The sequence below is a fragment of the Notothenia rossii genome (genome assembly GCF_949606895.1).
Source record: "Notothenia rossii genome assembly, chromosome: 9".
Classification (NCBI taxonomy): domain Eukaryota; kingdom Metazoa; phylum Chordata; class Actinopteri; order Perciformes; family Nototheniidae; genus Notothenia; species Notothenia rossii.
Window position 1 is genome coordinate 61,296,099 of NC_136907.1, and position 19,264 is coordinate 61,315,362.

General features: G+C 40.2%; 2 protein-coding genes across 3 annotated transcripts; both read left to right on the forward strand.

The window, feature by feature from the left end:
- The first annotated feature begins 107 nt into the window (after window positions 1-107).
- On the forward strand, window positions 108-4,349 carry cdc34b (cell division cycle 34 homolog b). The gene is made up of 5 exons (XM_079650170.1): window positions 108-907; window positions 1,364-1,450; window positions 1,588-1,685; window positions 2,223-2,357; window positions 2,481-4,349. Exons 1-5 carry the CDS (start codon window positions 722-724, stop codon window positions 2,689-2,691), a joined length of 717 nt encoding a protein of 238 aa, XP_079506296.1. The 5' UTR covers window positions 108-721; the 3' UTR covers window positions 2,692-4,349.
- Window positions 4,350-4,782: 433 nt separating this feature from the next.
- On the forward strand, window positions 4,783-14,994 carry sirt6 (sirtuin 6). Of its 2 annotated transcripts, XM_079650167.1 has the most exons (8): window positions 4,895-5,218; window positions 5,833-5,960; window positions 8,668-8,850; window positions 10,207-10,266; window positions 10,695-10,790; window positions 10,874-10,954; window positions 13,203-13,326; window positions 13,824-14,994. In XM_079650167.1, the coding sequence occupies exons 1-8, from the start codon at window positions 5,153-5,155 to the stop codon at window positions 14,130-14,132; spliced, it is 1,047 nt and encodes a 348-aa protein (XP_079506293.1). In that variant the 5' UTR covers window positions 4,895-5,152; the 3' UTR covers window positions 14,133-14,994. The 2 variants fall into 2 exon arrangements, with proteins under 2 accessions (XP_079506294.1, XP_079506293.1); XM_079650168.1 differs by lacking the exon at window positions 10,207-10,266 and having other exon boundaries at window positions 4,783-5,218.
- The last annotated feature ends 4,270 nt before the right edge of the window (window positions 14,995-19,264 follow it).

Sequence of the window (19,264 nt, forward strand, 5' to 3'; positions counted from 1 at the left end):
TCATTTTGTATTCATATAAACAAGTATTTGACCACGTCTTTGTGTGTCTTATTGTTTGCTTTAACGGTTAGAAGTAATGTTTACAGATGGTTCGTGGACTACAAATCCCAGACAACACAGAGCGCCATTGCCTGTGTGAAGGGGAGAGGAGACTCCTTTCAGAAACATTCTTCTTTACCCAGCTGTCTGTTGGGGCGATATTAACTGCATTTCTTACTGATGCCAGCAACATCTTTGATTCCTCGCATTTCAGAGCAAGAATTTTGTTTTTCCTTTTTTAATCTCGCTCTAGTGACGAGTGTTACCTACTCGCACACTCGGTAAACTCGTCTTCAGCTGCTCCGTAAGGTACAGCTTGTTAGCTGGTTTACATTAGCCAGCAGCTACCAGTAGATTTACGGCTTATATCCGTGGCTGCGCTTCCAGGTAGATCAACTAAAGAGGCGCTGCTCAGCCACCATGGTTTGGTCATTTCACCAAATCCAGGGTAATGACATTGGTGAATAATTCATCTGATTTGAGGAAACATAAACGCAACCTTTGTTTGACAGCGCAACCCGTCTGCTCTGGCCTGTTTCATTGTCTGCGAACATCGAAAACAACCTAGTGTTATTTTTTTTTTATTGTCAGTGGGTTGTTGGCCAACTCAGCCGTGTTCGTGTAAACACAGCAGTCAGCTGTTGACTTCAGATTTTACCACAGGCCAGCTATCTATTCCGGTATGGCACAACACGACCACTGTCATGTAGCTAGTTCACAGAAAGCACTCATGTTGGAGATGAAGAGCCTTCAGGAGGAGCCTGTGGAGGGATTCAAAATCACACTGGTGGACGAGGCTGATATGTACAACTGGGAAGTGGCCATTTTCGGACCCCCAAACACTCATTATGAAGGGGGGTATTTTAAGGTAAGAATTGTCCACCAACGTGGAACATTGTCTTTGTCGAATTAACAGATCATTAAAACATTTACATATAGCACATACAAAATCACTTACAGTAGGAATTGTTAAAATAATACAACTTTATAGATAAATCGACAAACAAATTATAACTTCCCCACATCCATGACAGCAGCTCCAAGTTAAAATGCGGAAGGAACTCTTAAAAAGAAGAAAAAAACATGTATTGACAACTGCCATTATTTCAGTTTTTAGCCCCAAGGAAGACCTACAGCAGTTGAAACCTTTTTAAATGATTTACCAGCAACAGCAATTAAACCTTTTTAATAATAAATGTTTTTGTTTTGAACTTAGCACCTGAAACATCTATGATTTACCAACAGATATACACATGTCATGCATTATATTGTAGTGATACTGTGCATTGTTACATGTAAATGACCTGCTGTGTATCCCTCTCAGGCTCGGATCAAGTTTCCCATCGACTACCCGTACTCTCCACCTGCCTTCCGCTTCCTCACCAAGATGTGGCACCCCAACATCTATGAGGTGACTTATCACATACCCTTATTCTGTTTTACAATCAAATGTGAAGCCATTTCATGTACTTGATCACTATATTTAACATCTCTCGTTGACGAATGATGCATCTTATAATAAAATGAGTTTATTTCCTCTGATTTTAGAATGGAGATGTGTGTATTTCTATATTGCACCCTCCAGTGGACGACCCGCAGAGCGGAGAGTTGCCTTCAGAGAGGTGGAATCCCACCCAGAATGTCCGGTTAGTACCTCCCCCATTACCTCTTTTCAAATGTGTCTCCTTTCTGGGATCCTCCCTTCCTTGTCTTCTCTCAACCACTTCACTGATTGATCTGACTCATACCCTTAGCACATGACATTTGTCTTCAGTGGAGTCTCTTCCGACGTTGAATACATATCGTGGTATTAAACATCTTGTAATGTGATCTGTTTTTGGTCAGTCCATACGTTAGGTGCCTATGTTATGTTATGTTCTTTTTTTGTGAAATATAAGTGGACTTACACAATGTGGAGGCATTACAACTCCATAAGTGCTTTATGGTGGATTTGTGTCGGCGCACTGTTCTTCCATCCAAATAATGAATGGGGCAAAACAATTATAAAAAGCCTCTATCAGGAATTTCACCTTCAATGTACAATAATGGAACCCCTAAAATTCTTACTCAGTTAGAAAAAAGGTCAATCCTTTATACATAATGCTGTAATATTGGTTCAAATTACTACATCATTAATTTCTGGATGATGTATTTTTTTTACTCACATTTGTGTTCACTTCCAGGACAATTTTGCTGAGTGTGATCTCGCTGCTGAATGAACCCAACACCTTCTCTCCCGCTAACGTGGACGCCTCCGTCATGTACCGCAAATGGAGAGACAGCAAGGGCAAGGACAGAGAATATCAAGAGATCATCAGGTAAACAGACGTACTTTATTGGCGTCATTCATAGTGCTTTTATCACAAGAGCTGACTAAATTCCTTCCTTCTCTTCAAGTGTCAATCATCTTTACAGTATATATTATTTTACTTCCCGCTCAGGAAACAGGTATTGGCCACCAAGGCAGAAGCAGAGCGTGACGGTGTGAAGGTGCCCACCACGCTGGCCGAGTACTGCGTCCGCACACGCGTCCCGGCCCCCGACGAAGGCTCTGACCTCTTCTATGACTATTACTATGACGACGACGATGTGGAGGGCGAGGACGGAGACTGCTGCTACGACGAAGATGACTCGGGAAACGAGGAGTCGTGACGTGCTTTTTGGGCCGCATCCTCAATTTAGCTGCGATACGCTACCCGTTTTTTCTGTCAGGCTTGCCAGAAATTCTCGGTCCACATTCAACCGAGAAAGATTTGAAGCTTCCCACTTCTAAACCAATGAAAAGAGCAGTTTTTCCTGAGCCTTTGAATTATTTTCTGAGGCGTTGCACCGTTGTGGAAGGGTCAGATCTGGTAGAATTTGCACCAGCACAAAAGTCACCAAGTTCTTCAGATATTATGAATTTCCATTATCACCTAAAACCTTATTTTGAGAGAATATCACTTAATCCTATTGAGTTGTTCATTCCCATGTATAATATAAAGTATTGTGGGGTTAATACCACTTTTAACAATAGCAACATTTGCACTGGTGCAACTGCAAACACTTCCAAACTTTGCTCAGCCTGTCACTTCTCTCGTATATCTTTATTTCCCTAATTGTAAGTGATTGTTGCTCAGCAGTAGTTGGTCTCAGTGACTGACAGAAGATTGAGGACTTCAAGCAGCATTTTTGTACCGAATGATCTACTGCAAATCCATTAAAAAAAGATATTTCTGAGTTTCCCAATCTTGTTGCGCTTCAATCCGAGGGGATGTCACAGAGCGATGTTTTGTTGAGCATGCCAGAACATCATCAGAAGCTTTTTGTCCCTTTTACCTACGGGTTGTTTACCTATGGGTTGTTTACCTACGTCACTATCCGTTATCAGCTTGGTGAAAATAAATAGTCGAGTTGACTGAGGTCCCACAGAACTCTGTATCTGGAGGACCGGCTGGCGTCAGTTGGTCAAATCCTGATGTGAACTGTTTCGGTAACAAGAAATTGATATTTTGCTGTGTTTCTCCTGGTTACTGTTGGATGTGTTTCTGTGTCATTTTGAGTGTGGGGTTATGTCATTTGAAGTAGCTCAGATGTAAAAGTCGTTAAGGGACGTTTTTCAGGGGGGGGGGCAGAACTAATTACTGATCTGAATTGTATTTCTCTTCAGGTTTTCTCTCTAAGAGGCCCGAGGGAGCCAAAGACGTAAAGCAGTGTAAAAGAAAGCCCAAAACATTTTCTGACTGTCTGTTGTATTCCTGTCTTTGCTCTCTTGCAGGCTTTGTTATGTAGTCTCTTTACTTTGTTTAGACATTATGGCTGCAAAACCTTGGCTTGAGATTTATTTATGTGATGAAATTATTAGGTTTGATTGGCAAAAAAAGCATATGTAAGAAATTTGTTTGTCAAAAGCTGTTGTTGCAGTATCATTCAAATTTCAAAAATGCTTTTCACCCCCAGAAGTGTACTGTAGAGCAAAAAGGCTGCCGTGTTTTATTATTATTTCTATTCTTTGTTTCAGCTGAGAGTAGTTTTGATATGATTTTTAGAGTGCATGGGTCTCTGTGTGTATTTTTTCATCAGCAATATTGATTGTTTAATTTACTTAAAGTTCATACTGAATTTCTCAGGATAGTGAATTACATATAAAAAACTATACAATTTCCCTCTTTTAGGTGGTCTTCAGATTTGGTTTAAAGCTTCAGCAGGAACCATAACTGATATGCACATGTAGCTGTATAGGTAAACAAAGTATTGTTTTATTCACCTGTGTTTATTTTTTCTTTTCGGCTATTTAAAACTGGAAAATAAAGATTTATTGGGAAAAATTAGCTTATTTATTGCTTTATTTGGATTAGTTGTTGCCTACTTCTAACATTAACTCTCTTAAAGGTCCCATGTCATGCCTTTCCGGTTATTACTTGTCCCCTTGTGTACTATGTAGCCTTTTTTTTGTATGTAAAGGGTCTGCAAAGTCACAAACCCTCAAAGTACACCCTGTAGCGAGTAAAACTCTAACACAGAAAATACCTGTCTGTGCTGCCCAAGAACGCCTCTTTGGACGGTGGTGGACTCATCAGAGAACAGAGTGGGCGAGCTGACCAATCAGAGCACAGTGGGCTCATAGGGAGGGGTGGGGGCAGGAGCTCCAACAAGCCGTTTAGGACAGAGAAGAAACCAGTATGAGAAACCAATGTGATTTTGGAACCTTTATTTTAACATTCAACAATTGATTTAAAAGGGATTGGCGAAGACAGAGCTTCATTTCTCTCACACAGGAATCTCTGAAATCTAATTAATTTTTGATAAGGGTCCCCCTTTATAATAAATGTACCTTTTGATAAGGGTCCCCCCTTATCAAAATGACACTTTTTTTATAAATGGTCGCAAACGGAGGGAATTGGGCCAAATATATCCAGGGTCTGTTGAACTGGCTTCGTCGTACAGGCCTGTACTGGCTGGACTGATTGGATGAGGGGAAATCCCATGGGAAATCCTTGTTGTGAACATATCGTCGCTAAGAGATGACGTCAGTTCAACACCACAACTGAAGAACCGCCTTGGCGCTTCTTAATACTTGAACAGTTTTCTAAAAACAATACAATAGAGTCAAGCAACGTTACCGACAACAGCAATGTCTGTGAATTATGCTGCTGGGCTCTCGCCGTACGCAGACAAAGGTGTTTGCGGACTTCCTGAGGTAAAAAATAACGACCATGAGCTAACGATGGGTTGTGTTTGTTAGCTTATCTATTGCTAGCAGTCTAGCAGAAGAGGGCGCTTTTTTAGGTTCAGTTCAATTACAAATAATAGAAAATACATCATAAAAGCTAAACACCAATGTAAAAATCCTCCATGACAAGACAGAGTTATACATTCTTATGTTTACTCATGTACAAATGTTACGAAATGTACGGTAATGTCAGAAAGCAACACCACAACACACTCAACATTTAAAATGTCCAGATTACAACAAAGGAATTCCCAAAGACAGACAACATATTAATTAGAACGTTTGTTATTGCTACCTTGTGAAAATGTTTCTTTATTGAAAGTTGGATAATATTGACACATACCATGTTTATGTATGTTTGGCTTCAGGGTTAATTGGAAGAAAGGGCTATCATACCCACATTAGACAATACCACTTACCCCGGTGATACAACATTACTGTATGAAAAGCATCCCTTATCAACCCCTTGTCATTCTTAAGTACTCTTGATATTTAGGTATTGTTACAAACATATTATGATATTTGATTGTGCCAGTATCTGCCAACTGTTCTTAAACTAGCTGTTTCTTGTTCTGTTGCAGGTATTTGATAGTCCTGAGCAGCTCAAGGCGAATGTGGAGACCCTCGCTCAGCTGATCAGAGACTCTCAGTACCTGGTGGTCCACTCTGGAGCAGGAATCAGCACCTCAACAGGCATCCCCGACTTCAGGTGAGGCACAGAGTCATCAGAGCATCTATAGCCCTTTATCACAGACACATACTGATTTTCTCTCTCTGCACAGTGACCTCACTCAGTCCCAAGTCAAGTTTAAGTTTCTTTTTTGTTTAAAAGCTCCTAATCAACTTGTTACAGGACTGGTTTGAACATCTAGCACACTATTGCTTATGTGTGACCAATGACCATATACAGTAGTGTTTGCAGGCCATACCGTTTCTTTCTGTTAATTTGTATATGACCCTATATATATTTTTGTATATTAACCTTCAATATTTATTTTTATTGTGACTGAATTAGTTGGTAAATTGATTAGAAAACATTACGACCCTGGGGAAAAAATGTGGACAACCACCAACTTTATGCCACTAATACAAAAACACTTTAATATTTTCTCCATTTCTGGATGGTATAATTATAGACCTTTCGACTTAAGCTCCTGCTCTTTTCTTGCAGTACTACTGTATGAGCAGTTGAGGGCAGTGCTTGCTTATTATTTGTTGTATTCAGCTCTTTGTAAACAACCACACACGCTTCAATAAATCAAATTGGTCTTCCATTATAGTGAAATAATTAGTTTTGCCAGCTGAGCTTTTGCACTTATTTAAAATAAAGAACTTTTGACTCATTAATTGAGTTCATTCTGGTGGAGTCTTCTAGTCAGAATTCATATATGCACAACTGGAGAACTTGCCCCGTAAAGACCTGACCTATTAATATTTGTTTGGTTGCCTGTCAGTCAGCAAGAAATGACCTTGGAAGGCAATATCATTAAAGCCAATATGTCTATGTACACATGGGGCCCACTATCACAAATGATATTCCCAATGCTGACTAACACACACACACACACACACGTTTTCTCTAGCAAGAGAGAAACTGAGCGCCTCAGGTTCATGCATTATTAACGACACCAAAACGTGTGTCTATATATATCTCGGCTTCACAGATCCTGTGGCTCTCATGTCCTGCAGCATCTTCTCATGGTGATAAGAGCGTAATAGATGGCGTACAACTCATTCTGTAAATGTTAGAACTTGTTTGAACTAGTCTTGGCTGAGGGAGCAGTGAATCATAGGCCCAATTCCAATCCACCCCCTACACACTACCCCTCCGTTCGCGCGGAGGGTCCGCCACATTAAGTGCTGTTCCAAACCAACGAGTGTGGAGGGGGAGTGGGTTATCAAGCCCTCAAACAGCGAGTCTGCATCGGTGCTGACTTCACGTGCTGCCCTACCTGACCGGTCTCAACGCTGTGTGTGTCCGTCAGGAAATAAGCTGTTCATTCAACATCCACTGATAAACTGCGATGTTAACAACCTCATGATAACCTCATATTTTGTTAACTTAGGATCATACCTGTGTTTAGTCTAGAAAAAGGTAAATGTGTGCATTTTATTATAAAGTTGTGTATATTTACAGACTGTTGCAAAAACTAAGAAGCTTATAAACATCAGGTTTAAAACTAAAAGAGCTTTATAAAATTAACACAATTAAAGATGTTTGGAGTTTTATTTGAGTTACTAATTAAAAATTTTGTCCAAGAGATGCTGATTTGAAACAGTTGTTACATACAGTTACGGCATTTCCTGTTTTTGCCGGAGAGAGGGGAGTTGGCTCCAAAGCTTGCCGCTGTATTTACTCCCTCCATCTGACAGAGGGAGCCTCGTTGAGCTGCGAGTGTCACTCCGCGGAGTTCACTACGTCACGGAGTGGGTAGGGTGTGGTTTGGAATTGGGCCATAGAATCAGTAGTGTTGAGAGATGAAGATGTTGTGCATCTGTGTTTTTATGAGCTAACTATGGAAATAACATGGCAACTGTTTGGGTGTTACACAGCAGCAGTACTGCCATGTTTATTCATCATTCAGACACTCTTAGCTAATTGGTGGGCTAAAGGAACAGGAATCGGGCAACAGACTTTATACGTTTTAGTTAGAAAACCTGTCAGTAATAATAATAATAATAATAACTTAGATTTTTATAGCGCCTTTCATGAGACCCAAGGTCGCTTTACAAGGAAGAACAGGAGTATAAACAAACATAACAAAAAGGCAGTCAGACGAACAGTTAGTCAGACAAAACAACAAATAGATTAGGGGCCAAAGTCCTTGGCAGACAGATGGGACTTGAGGGCCCTTATGAAGGCGTCAAGCGTGGGGATTTTGTGGATCTCCGCAGGGAGAGCGCTCCAGAGAGTGGGGGCTGCCATACTGAAGGCTCTATCCCCAAAGAGTCACAGGTTGGTACGGGGGGCCAGAGTCTGAAGACCGCAAGTTCCGGGGTGGGGCATGTGGGAAAAACAGCGAGCCAGCTAGCAGCCAGTGTTTATATTTTTGTAAAATTATTCTTGTCAATTTAGACTGTTGATATTTTTATAAAATGCTCATAAGGATGTTTTTGTCGAATGTCATTTATTCTACATATAATCTATGTTATTTGTTGTAGGATCATCTTTATGCATAGTTTTTTTTGGGTCATATTTCCAGTGGTCTCAGACGTGCAGCATGTGGCAGCAGTTTCTCAGTTTCGTGGACAAAACTTGCAGAATATTTCCACCTAACACTCACTTCAGCGTTGAAAAGAAACCCACACACCAGTTAGGAAATGAAATGCTTACAGTCCACCCACTGCATTACCGCCTGTCAACTCCTTATTATAACTCCTGCCAGTCATTACTTCAATCATATTTTCTCTTTAAGGGGTCCAAAGGGTGTGTGGACAATGGAGCAAAACGGTGAGTCACCTCACTTTGACACCACCTTCGAAGAGGCCCGGCCCAGCTTGACTCACCTGGCCCTGCTGGGGCTTCAGAGGGCCGGCTACCTCAAGTATCTCATTAGCCAGAATGTGGACGGACTTCATGCTCGATCAGGCTTCCCAAGGTAATTCTGTTCTGCAGCATGATGGTTACACATAAAGCATTTTACACACTGAGAAGCTAGCAATGCGTGATTTCACAGATAATTCACAAAGCGTCTAGTAGCACTCAAAGTGGGAATGAAAAATCCCCCTCATGTTGGAAGCCGAATAACCTTGGAAATTGCCCTTTTCTATTCACTGGAACAAAAGCTTGTGTCATTAATTTTTTTTTTTTTTGTCTCACCAATAGTCAAAAACCCATAGTGAGCCAGTTTACTATGTTAAGTGAATACAAATAATTAATCAATTCTGAGATGCTAGAACCATCAAATTTGTTACTTTAATGCGATTTTTCAAAATAGCTTTTGATACATTTTCTGTTGATTGAGTCATTGCAGCCACAACACATCACATACGTTGAGATAGCCACCCATCAGACACCGGGCAACATTAGCATGACTTTGTTTCTGTACATGTCTGTGTCCACCTGATTCATTCCTGAAGGAAATATATGGCTCTTAAGCTGCGAAAACATTAAAGATTGTTAAAACCAAACAATTATCTCAAAGTAACTAAAGAGCAGCGTACTGCAGAGTCAGGGGGTCTTCTGGTTTACAGCATACCTGCAGCAAATGTCCAAAAAGGGCCTCCGTTTGCTCATACATGTAACTTGTTGGATCCGGTTAGATTACCTCCCTGTGCAGGATGATTTGGAGTTGCAGCAGAGTGAGTGGAGAGGGAATGAACAAGTGGACGTGAGATACTTATTTAGAGGAAATGCAATGTGTCAGAAAATGCAGTGAATTCCTCAACGTTAATTGGCCACATTAGAGTAAGTTTGAGCTAACCATATTGTTTCATGCCGGTTTGTTAAATGTTGGAGTGCGACTCATTTTCTATTTAAATATGAAGCTGTTGCTTTGTGATAACAGCTGTAACAGCGCCATATCTTTAAACACTGCTTAATAATAATAATAACTTAAATGTATATAGTGCCTTTCAGGGGACTATAACTAATAATGCTCAGTATAATAGAAACTCTTTGATCTGACTCAGGTTCATCCAAACACACTTGGACTAACCCAGGGCCAAGAATCCAATCTTCACATTCAGCACATAGCCCAGCCTTGTCTCTCATTCACAGTCTTGCATTTCTTCCTCTTCACTCTATCAGTCAGGGTAGACGATGCCATGCATTGAAATGCTATTTCTCTGAGGAAATCATTGAGACAGCAAACAAACTGGGAAAGTAAACTGGTTGGCACTGTGTGTAAAGCAGACATTTGAAAGCAGAAATGAAATGAGGAATTCTGAAATAGTCTGAACTTTTTTGAAGTGATTTTTTCTGGTTTTGTGTTTGATTTGATTTTGTCTGGCAGGGATAAGCTATCAGAGCTCCATGGAAACATGTTTGTGGAGGAGTGTGAGAAGTGTGGCAGGTATGTGCACAAACAAAAACAAAAACAAACACACACACACACACACACACACACACACACACACACACACACACACACACACACACACACATGAAGCACATGCTGTGACTTCATTTCCCTCCACTCCCCTACTCAGTCTTCCGTTATTATTGGAATAAGTTACCTTTGCTGTGAATCATAGATGAAGGCAGCAGCTAATCGCTCAGCAGCTGCTCTTCAGTGACATGTTGTTTTTCCATTTTTTGAATTAGGCAAGTCAAGTGTCATTGGATGTCTAGTGTTATTCTTTTTTTGTTTAAATGTGCAGGAAATGGCTAAAACAACACCAAGTGGTGGTGCTAACTGATTGAAATACTCATATTAATAAATGGACAATGTTGCTTTCAGGCTGAACAAAGAAGTAACCTATAGGAGTCTTGGTTTTCCAGGCAGTATGTCAGAGACAAAGTGATAGGTGTGATGGGACTGAAGCCAACGGGACGTTACTGTGATGTGGTTCGATCCAGAGGACTCAGAGCCTGCAGGTAACACGTGTTTCAGTGCATTTGGAAATATTGAACCACGATCCTTTCCTTAGTATGACCGTATGTGTATTCTTCTTTACTAGAGGGAAGCTGATAAGCACTATCCTGGACTGGGAGGATGCTCTTCCGGACAGAGACCTAAGCAAAGCAGAAGATGCCAGCAGGTGGGGGAGTCAGACCAAATTGCAGCAATTTGTGCTCAGTCGTTTCTTTATTACTGTATTTATTTATTTTTATTTTTTGTCATGATGACCCACAACACAGACTCTTATCTATCCTGATTTCCTTAGACACCCATGTTTCATTGTCAGCCAAATAGTACAAGTCACAGATCCAACGTGGGAAATAATATGTGGGATCTAATTGCTTTCTGAGTGGCTTTACTGTCAACTGTCCTGACATGCAAATGATTCACAGCCTGCTTAAAGGGGATAGTTCAGATGTGTTGAAGTGTGGTTCTATGAGGTACTTGTCCATGGTCAATGTCGTGGCTAACTTCCTTTTTTTTTCTTTCAAGCCACTCGACGCCTTAAACAGACATTTTTACAGTTGAAGAGTTGCTTGGCCTCCGATGGTTCGGATGATGTTATGCGACGTGTTAGCTCAAAATAAAATAACAAACTTTTACACATGCAACAAAGAAAAGAGGCCTTTACAATATTCAAAACAAATCGGCAAAACTCAAATAAAATAACAAACAACTTACAGTAGGTATTCTTTCTTTCTTGATAAGGCTTATATAACTTGATAACATAAAGGATAATTGAACGGTTAAAAACTGTGCCTCGACGGCGTCTTTCTAGCAGGTTGCCCATCACTGTCACTAAAGGAGGCGCCGTGGGAATTGTAGTCTTTTATAGTGTGTCGACTACAGACGTCACAATTAGGTGGCCTTTCTTATAAAAACAAAATACTGCCTCTAACAGTCAGTATATAACAGATGGGAGTTACTGCAGGAAGCTAAGCAATGTACTGTTGTTGACAGGAACTGGAGCAAAATAGGAATTATCAACCTGAAAAAGGCCCACCTAAAATAAGGTACCTGGCAGTCAAGAGGCTATCGTCTTTGTTTTTCCACCCAAACAAACCAATAGAGGCGGCAATAGACCCTCATCTCCTGCAAGCATATTATTCTGTTTCTGTCAATGGAGTCTGGATTTGGCACGAGCATTTGTACCTTCTTCAGTTTCCTATCAGAGAATGGCCGTCTGATGACAAGGGTTAAAAGGATATCAAATATAGCATGCACTCAATTTGATTTTGATGGTTTTAAGTGCTTTAATAACGTGCAGCCCCCATCCACAGCAGTACATTGTTTTTTTTGTTCCCGGTATTCCTGACTGTTTCTCTGAAAAGGGGACCTGCCGTCCACCATCTACCATAGGAAACACACTCATGGATAAGTACTTTATGCAACCCCACTTTAAAACATCTAAACTACCTTTTTAATGATATTGTTTCCCTCCTGTTTGTCAAGGTTTCCATTCAATCCTTAAGACTTAAAAAGCTTTTATCGAGTGTCTTCTGAACAGCAGTATGAAATACATGTTGGTGTTTCACCTTGGTGGGCTCGGAGACCTATATATACACAAAAAGCATAATTACTACATACCATGCTGTGTTAATGCTCTTACATTCACTGTGACATATTGGAAATGGTTTTGCCAGATGAGTGTTACTAAGAGCAGCCATTAGTGCCTTTCACGCTTGCCCAGCTTCCGTTCATTTGAAAACTAACTACCGGGCAATCATTTCAAAAGCACTTTCTGTTGCTGTTATTTACAGGATCCTCGAAAACCTTTCTAACCAGCCGGATCAAATAATATTTCTTCTTTTCCAAAAAAACCCGATTTTTTTCTGCTTTTCTAATCCACAAAAACACGGCAGATATACATATTTGTAAAAGCAAATATTGACAACAATGCTGCTATATTGATTTGTTTTCTAAAGTGTGTATTCTATTTTAAAACAACTAAGATACATATCAGGATTAGACTCTGTCTCGTCTTGAGAGTCAGGCAAATTCAGATACAGCCTTTGGGAATTCTGGGAATTCTTTTATAAAGCTGAAATTTGCAGATTCCACTGTCTCAGATGCATGTTTGTTTGAATCTTGATAAAGAACATCTGGGGAATACCTTCAAAACAGACTATTTTTGGTTTATTCCAATGTTGCCAGAAAGCTTTCTTTTTTCCAAACTGATGCTTAGAGCTGTGACTCAAATATAATGATAATATGTGTAACAATACATTCAAAATTAGGACATTGAACCCTTTTAAATGTACGTTTTCCTCAATAACAAACATTTCTCCCAGCATTGGAAACTCAGCTTATTCCTCAACGCACAACCATGAATACCAGGCAAATCAAAAACGTGAACAGCATGTGACGTATTTCTCTGCTGTCTGCAGACAAGCGGACCTGGCTCTGACGCTCGGTACCTCCCTGCAGATCAAACCCAGCGGAGACCTTCCACTCATCACAAAACGCAAAGGAGGGAAACTGGTCATTGTCAACCTGCAGCGCACAAAACATGTGAGTCTCAATCAAGCCTCTCCAACTGATGCATATATATGAAAGAAACGGCACAAATGAAAGCAAAAATCAAGACTACAGCTGAAAACTGATCAATTGGAAGAAAAATGTTCCCCATTAATACAAGCAACACCAGAACTCTAGCAGCACCTCTTTATGTATTTTCATTTATTTGTATTCACTGCACTTGTACTTGTTTCATCTGGATGGTAAAGCACTGGTTCTTACTAACATAATGGTTCAGGTATTGGGCCATCATTTTATTGATGATATGTTGATAATGTTTGCACAATATGAAAATCGATAGCATCAAGAAATGGTATATATGTCTTTTTGGAGGGCATGAATGATTAACCCTGGTGTACAACAGGTGCAGTTATGTAAGCATCTCCATGTATGTTCTATTTATGTTATGTCTGTGGAAAAAAGTTTGCCCCTGTGACCTGTCCGGCTTCTTCTTGCTAACTATTTCACCGTCATGATTTTCTGTCTCGTAGCACAAGCAGGCGCACCTGCTCATCCACAACTACGTAGACGAGGTCATGAAACAGCTGATGGAGCTGCTGGGCCTGGACATCCCAAAGTGGGAGGGTCCGACAATCTGCGAGAGCTCCGGAGACCCCTCCGTCGACGTCAAACCACCACGTGCAGTCACAGCAAAGAGAAAGTTGAAAAAGTGCCTGAAAAAGGAGGAGAGGAACAGAGACACAACGGCATTGGCAGATGATGGGAGTGTTAAGGAGGAGGTGGTCTCGGTAAAGAGGGAGAGAGCGGACCCTCCGAGGGAGATAAGTGAAGAGAAATAGCCTCAGGTACTTTTCCTCACAACACAAACAACAAAAACTCTACAACCGAGGGTGCTCGGTTTGATCCGCTTCAAAGGACAGAGGTTCTGTTCACTTAACACCCTCTCAAACAAAGACTTCTCTTGTACTGTAGTTTTTTTTAATCCCATTTTTTATACAATTCCCCCCACCCTTTCATCTACGACGAACAGAAATGTGAAACTGACTCCTTAGCTGAAAGCTCAGAAGTTGACATCCTCATGGAGCAAGTTTAGCTAGGAGATTGTGTTTAAGGTAAAAAGATGGCTTTATATGAGGAAATATGGAATATAATGTTGAATATCACAGTTATGATATTACTTACGATACGATATACTTTATTGTCCCCGTAAGGAAATTTGTTCTGGACTCCGTCCTGCAGTTCCGCATACATGTACATATACAAACATAGTGGACATTAAGAGACATACACATATCATCAGTCATACACCGTTTGAACAAACTCAATACACAGACGCACATACTGACAATGGCGATCTATTGCACAAGCCTCATGGCCAACATTTAAAAAGCACATTACATTACATTTGACTACATTTCATTTCATGTGAATGTTAAGAAGCTTAGTGCCAGTAGAAGTTTCGCAAGGGTCGTCATTGTTCCAACATACACACACACAGTCTCTTGATTAAAGCGTGTGGTTTAAATCAAGGACGAAACGTTTAACCAGACATAAATACACAAAAACTGCAGCACACGACAGGAGCCCGGGTCGCAGCAGTGCCGCGCCACCAGTGGTCGAGAGTGTTAAACCAATGGCTGAACTGATTTTTCCAACCAATCATGAACATAAATGAAAAATAAATGAACAGATATTTCAGTGTCCTGAGTTCAACATTCCTTTCAGTTTACGGCTAAAATACAAGAAGAAAGAAAGGTTAAAGAAAAGAACACTGCTGTTTCTCGAACCCTTTTTTGTCTTAAAAGTTACATTTTACATTTTAAAGTGAAACAATGACTCTCTTGCTCACTTTTGAAATTCCTGAGTTCAAAGTGCAGTCTTTCCTGATGCATTTATTGCACAAGGGGACACCACAATGACAATAAAAAAACATTACGCGGTGCAGACCTCATTGGGAGTGTTTTTTTTATTTTGTATTTCTTGTCAAACAACATGCCCTAAAAGTAAACATACTAATACACAGTATGTGATGTTCATGTCTTTGAGGTGAGATCGGGAACACACTGTTATAAATATAGCCTATAATGAGGTGTGTTGCGCATTCTAATTAAAAACTCCATTTAAATCTCGCACTTCAGATCTTTTCCCTACAGATCTATCCTTTAAAGACACCTTGATACTTCTCAAAACATCTATCAATAGAACATCTCGTGGTCTGAATAACTTAGTACATCTTATCTTGGCCTTATAGACCTGAGGGAAATTGAGGTTAAACCTAAACCCAACAATAACCATAGCATTCATATTACTTCTTTCATGGTACAGAAGCATTTACCTTTTCTAGAGACTGTGTATTTCTGTTAAATGGAGCCCTTGCTGCTGCATGGCTGCAAATTGACCATTATCGCTCTGGGCGTTTCTAGGAAATTGTTTTATCTCGGGAACAAGGCATTTTACTCTAATGGAAAAAGTCCCTTTACTGTTATTTTCTATCTTAAAACATATGTTTTCACAATCCACACATTAAGATCCTGCGGTACCACTTTACAATAAGACTACCCTTACAAAGGGTTTCCGAATAGTTTGTAATTCATGTATTAATTAGGTTGTGAACACTTTACAAATCATTAATAAGCTTTTACAAGACATGAGATAAACATGGCATCTGTGACCGGTTGCTTGCCAAATAGTGAGCCAACATTTATCTGTACTGCTAAGCCTTATATTGGCTACTTGGATTACTTTGTCTTCTTCATCAGCCAGTAGCCTTGGTATCTGTTGTTCACTGAGTTGATTCCCCCCCTTCCGTCTTGATGTTTCTTGGCATCTCTTATGAACATTTGTGAATGAGTTACTAACATTTATAACTGCCAAAAGGGAGCCTTATTGTAAAGTGTAAAACACATCACCATCTATTGATGAGTCACTAACATTTATAACTACTGAAAGGGTGATGCGTTTTTAAGTTTAATACACATCTCCATTTATGAATGAGTTATAACATTCACGCTTACCTAATACACATTTTTCACATGAAATGCAAAGTAAGATGCGAAAGAGCCAAGCAAAGCATTTGATTCACACATGAAGAAAATCAGGACTCAAAATAATGAATATTTAGTATGACTGATACACATATTTAAACATAAAAGCTTTTCTCAGACATAAATGAAAGACTTGGTAAGACATAATGGTACTCAGACTGGAAAGGCTTTGTGTATATCCTTGAACAAGCGTCCAAGCAGTCCATCAGGGTGAGCAGAGCCAAGCCAAGAGGACCATTCAAGAACCTTGAGGTGTTCCTCCAACAAACTCTCTGTACGGTTTCCTCTCAGTCTACGGACATGTCCTTTGACGGTCGACCAAGCTCTTTGGATATGACTGCCAGTCTGGGGGTTCACCAACCACCTGCTGTGGTTTATGGTGTTGTGGTTGTACCCCATGTTACTCAGCACTCTCCTGTATACCCCCCACTCATCACTAATAATGCTACTTCCTGACTTAACATACCGTCTTTTTATTTTTTATTTTACCTTTATTTTACCAGATAATTTCCAGATTTTCAATGCTGACCTGGCCAAGAAGGCAGCAACGTTACACGTTCTTACACATAACACAAACATATAAAATACAGAGAACACAACTAAGAAAACAAAATACGAAAAAAGCAGTCACTACATTGTGCACATTAGGACAGTAAGAAAGGTACACTACTTATTACTGCAAGAGCAGCTGGTGGTAAGGACTTCTGACAACTTCAACTTAAAACATGCTATTGAGACAAGTGCCGTCAGTTTGAGGCGTGGTTGAAGGTCATTCCAAGACCAAGGACCATCATAAAAAAGATTCCTTTTTCCAGCCTCAGTCCGCACAGCAGGAACCTGGAACCGTATCCAGGCACTGGATCTGAGGTTGTGAGAGTCACAAACTGGAGCAAATCGCGCACATATGTACAGTGGAAGCTTTCCTAAAATGGCTTTATACAATAATACAAATCAATGCTGCATCCTACGCATAGTAAGCGAGGACCATCCAGTTAGGCTACACAGTTTGCAATGATGAGTCCTATAGGGTGCATTTGATATATAACGCAGCATGGTAGAGTGGGTCAAGTTTGGCCAAAACAGTGGGACAGGCATATGTATAAATGGTATCACCGTAGTCAAACTGGGACAGGAATAAGCCAGAGACCAACCTTTTACGGGAGGAAGTTGAAAAACAAAATTTAAGTCTGAAAAGGAAGCCAAGAGTGAATTTCAATTTCTTTGTTAGAACTTCAATATGAGAATCAGATTCTAATCAGAGGGACAAGGTGGCCTCTTGATGGTTTCTCCAATAGTTTCAACACTAGTCAGCTTAAAACCTAATTAATAACCTAATTATAAACCCTTTATGAATCCTTTATAAGGGTAGTCTTATTGTAAAGTGGTACCGATCCTGCTATATAACCCTTTGTGCATATTGGCTGTATGTTGTGTTCTGGCAAACAAAAGTGGACTAGTTGCAGTTGTAAACCAACGTTTTAAAGGAAATTCAGATGGTGTGCATTTGTTCATTTGAGATAATGAGTTTATGTTATAAAACCCAATCATCATCAGAGGTACACTTCTATAAACCTGGGTAGTAATACGATTCCGTTATCCTTTCCTGCATTGTGACGGGACATGATAATCAAACTCACTGTCTCCTCAGAGCCAATGTTCATCGGAAGAATATCAGACATCCTTCTGTTCCTTTCAACCGAAATACCAGAAAAACAAAAGCTTCTTTTTTTCGGGAGCGGGTTTCAAACTGGAGTTCCCCAACACCCCCTTGATCTGATGATCAAACGCACAGACCACTGCGCCACCCGTCCTTACTTGTACAAAGCTGTAAAATAGCAAAAGGACAAACTTCAAAATCCTCAAAGCAGTGGAGCCATCTCTGCTAACTGCTATAATGGGACGTCTCTGTATGTTTTCCTTCACAAAATAACGTGCCTGTCCAACGTTATCGGTGATAGCAATGAGGATTTGACTGAAGATATGTCTGTGTGTTGGCCAGGCTGAACTTTGACTTCTTACAAAGCGTTCATCAAACCTGGGGCATGCATATGTAATAGGGCTTTGACTTAAACATTTTCATGGCAGCTTTTGCATTCATGTGCATATACAGTAAACGTGCCTATAGACTCAATAAGAAACTTTAAAGGCAGCGGAACAAACACATGCTGACGGGATCCTGCGTAAATACTAATGGGCTGTAATATAAGTTTGATTCAAAGGATTTTTTACAAGCGACAGTAATTCAAATAACAGTGTTACAACAGTGTTAAGCAGAAGAGCCAGTCTGAATGTGCATCACATCACAGTGGACAGGTCTCAGCAGGCTCAAAGCAGGGAACTGAGGCTGAGGCTCATTAAAACTGGACAGTGGACGATTGGGGGGGAAAGGCATGTAGTATGTGTTAGGATCAATCATTTTTCACAACATGGATGATCTATTTTAAGCTTGCTTCAACAGTTCAGTATTGTTGGGGTTACTTCTTTAACTCTATGTACAACTTACGCCCATTAATGAAAATTGAGTATGGTTTTAATGCTATACCTGAGTATTGTTGATAACCGTGTGCTTCAAATAGGGTTGTAAGGCGAGAGTTTACTTGGATACCTTCAGCAGGATAATGCACCGTGTTCATGGCCCCTAATGCCACAGATTGGGAGCAGGTGGAGATTCGGCAGGAGAAATAAGTCTCTTAAACTGTACTTACCTGATCAGTTCAAACGACAGGGAATAAATGATTTTTAACATAATGGGATGAGTGTGCACCTCAAAGCCATGTACTCTAATGAGCTGAACACAGAATAATGGTGAAGCACAGGTCTAAAGAACAGCCTCAAACGACTTCTGAAGTGTTCATGTCCACAGGCTCCCTCGTTAGAGTTGGAAACTAAAATAATTTTTTTAAATTTTTTTCAAAATCCACAGGTGT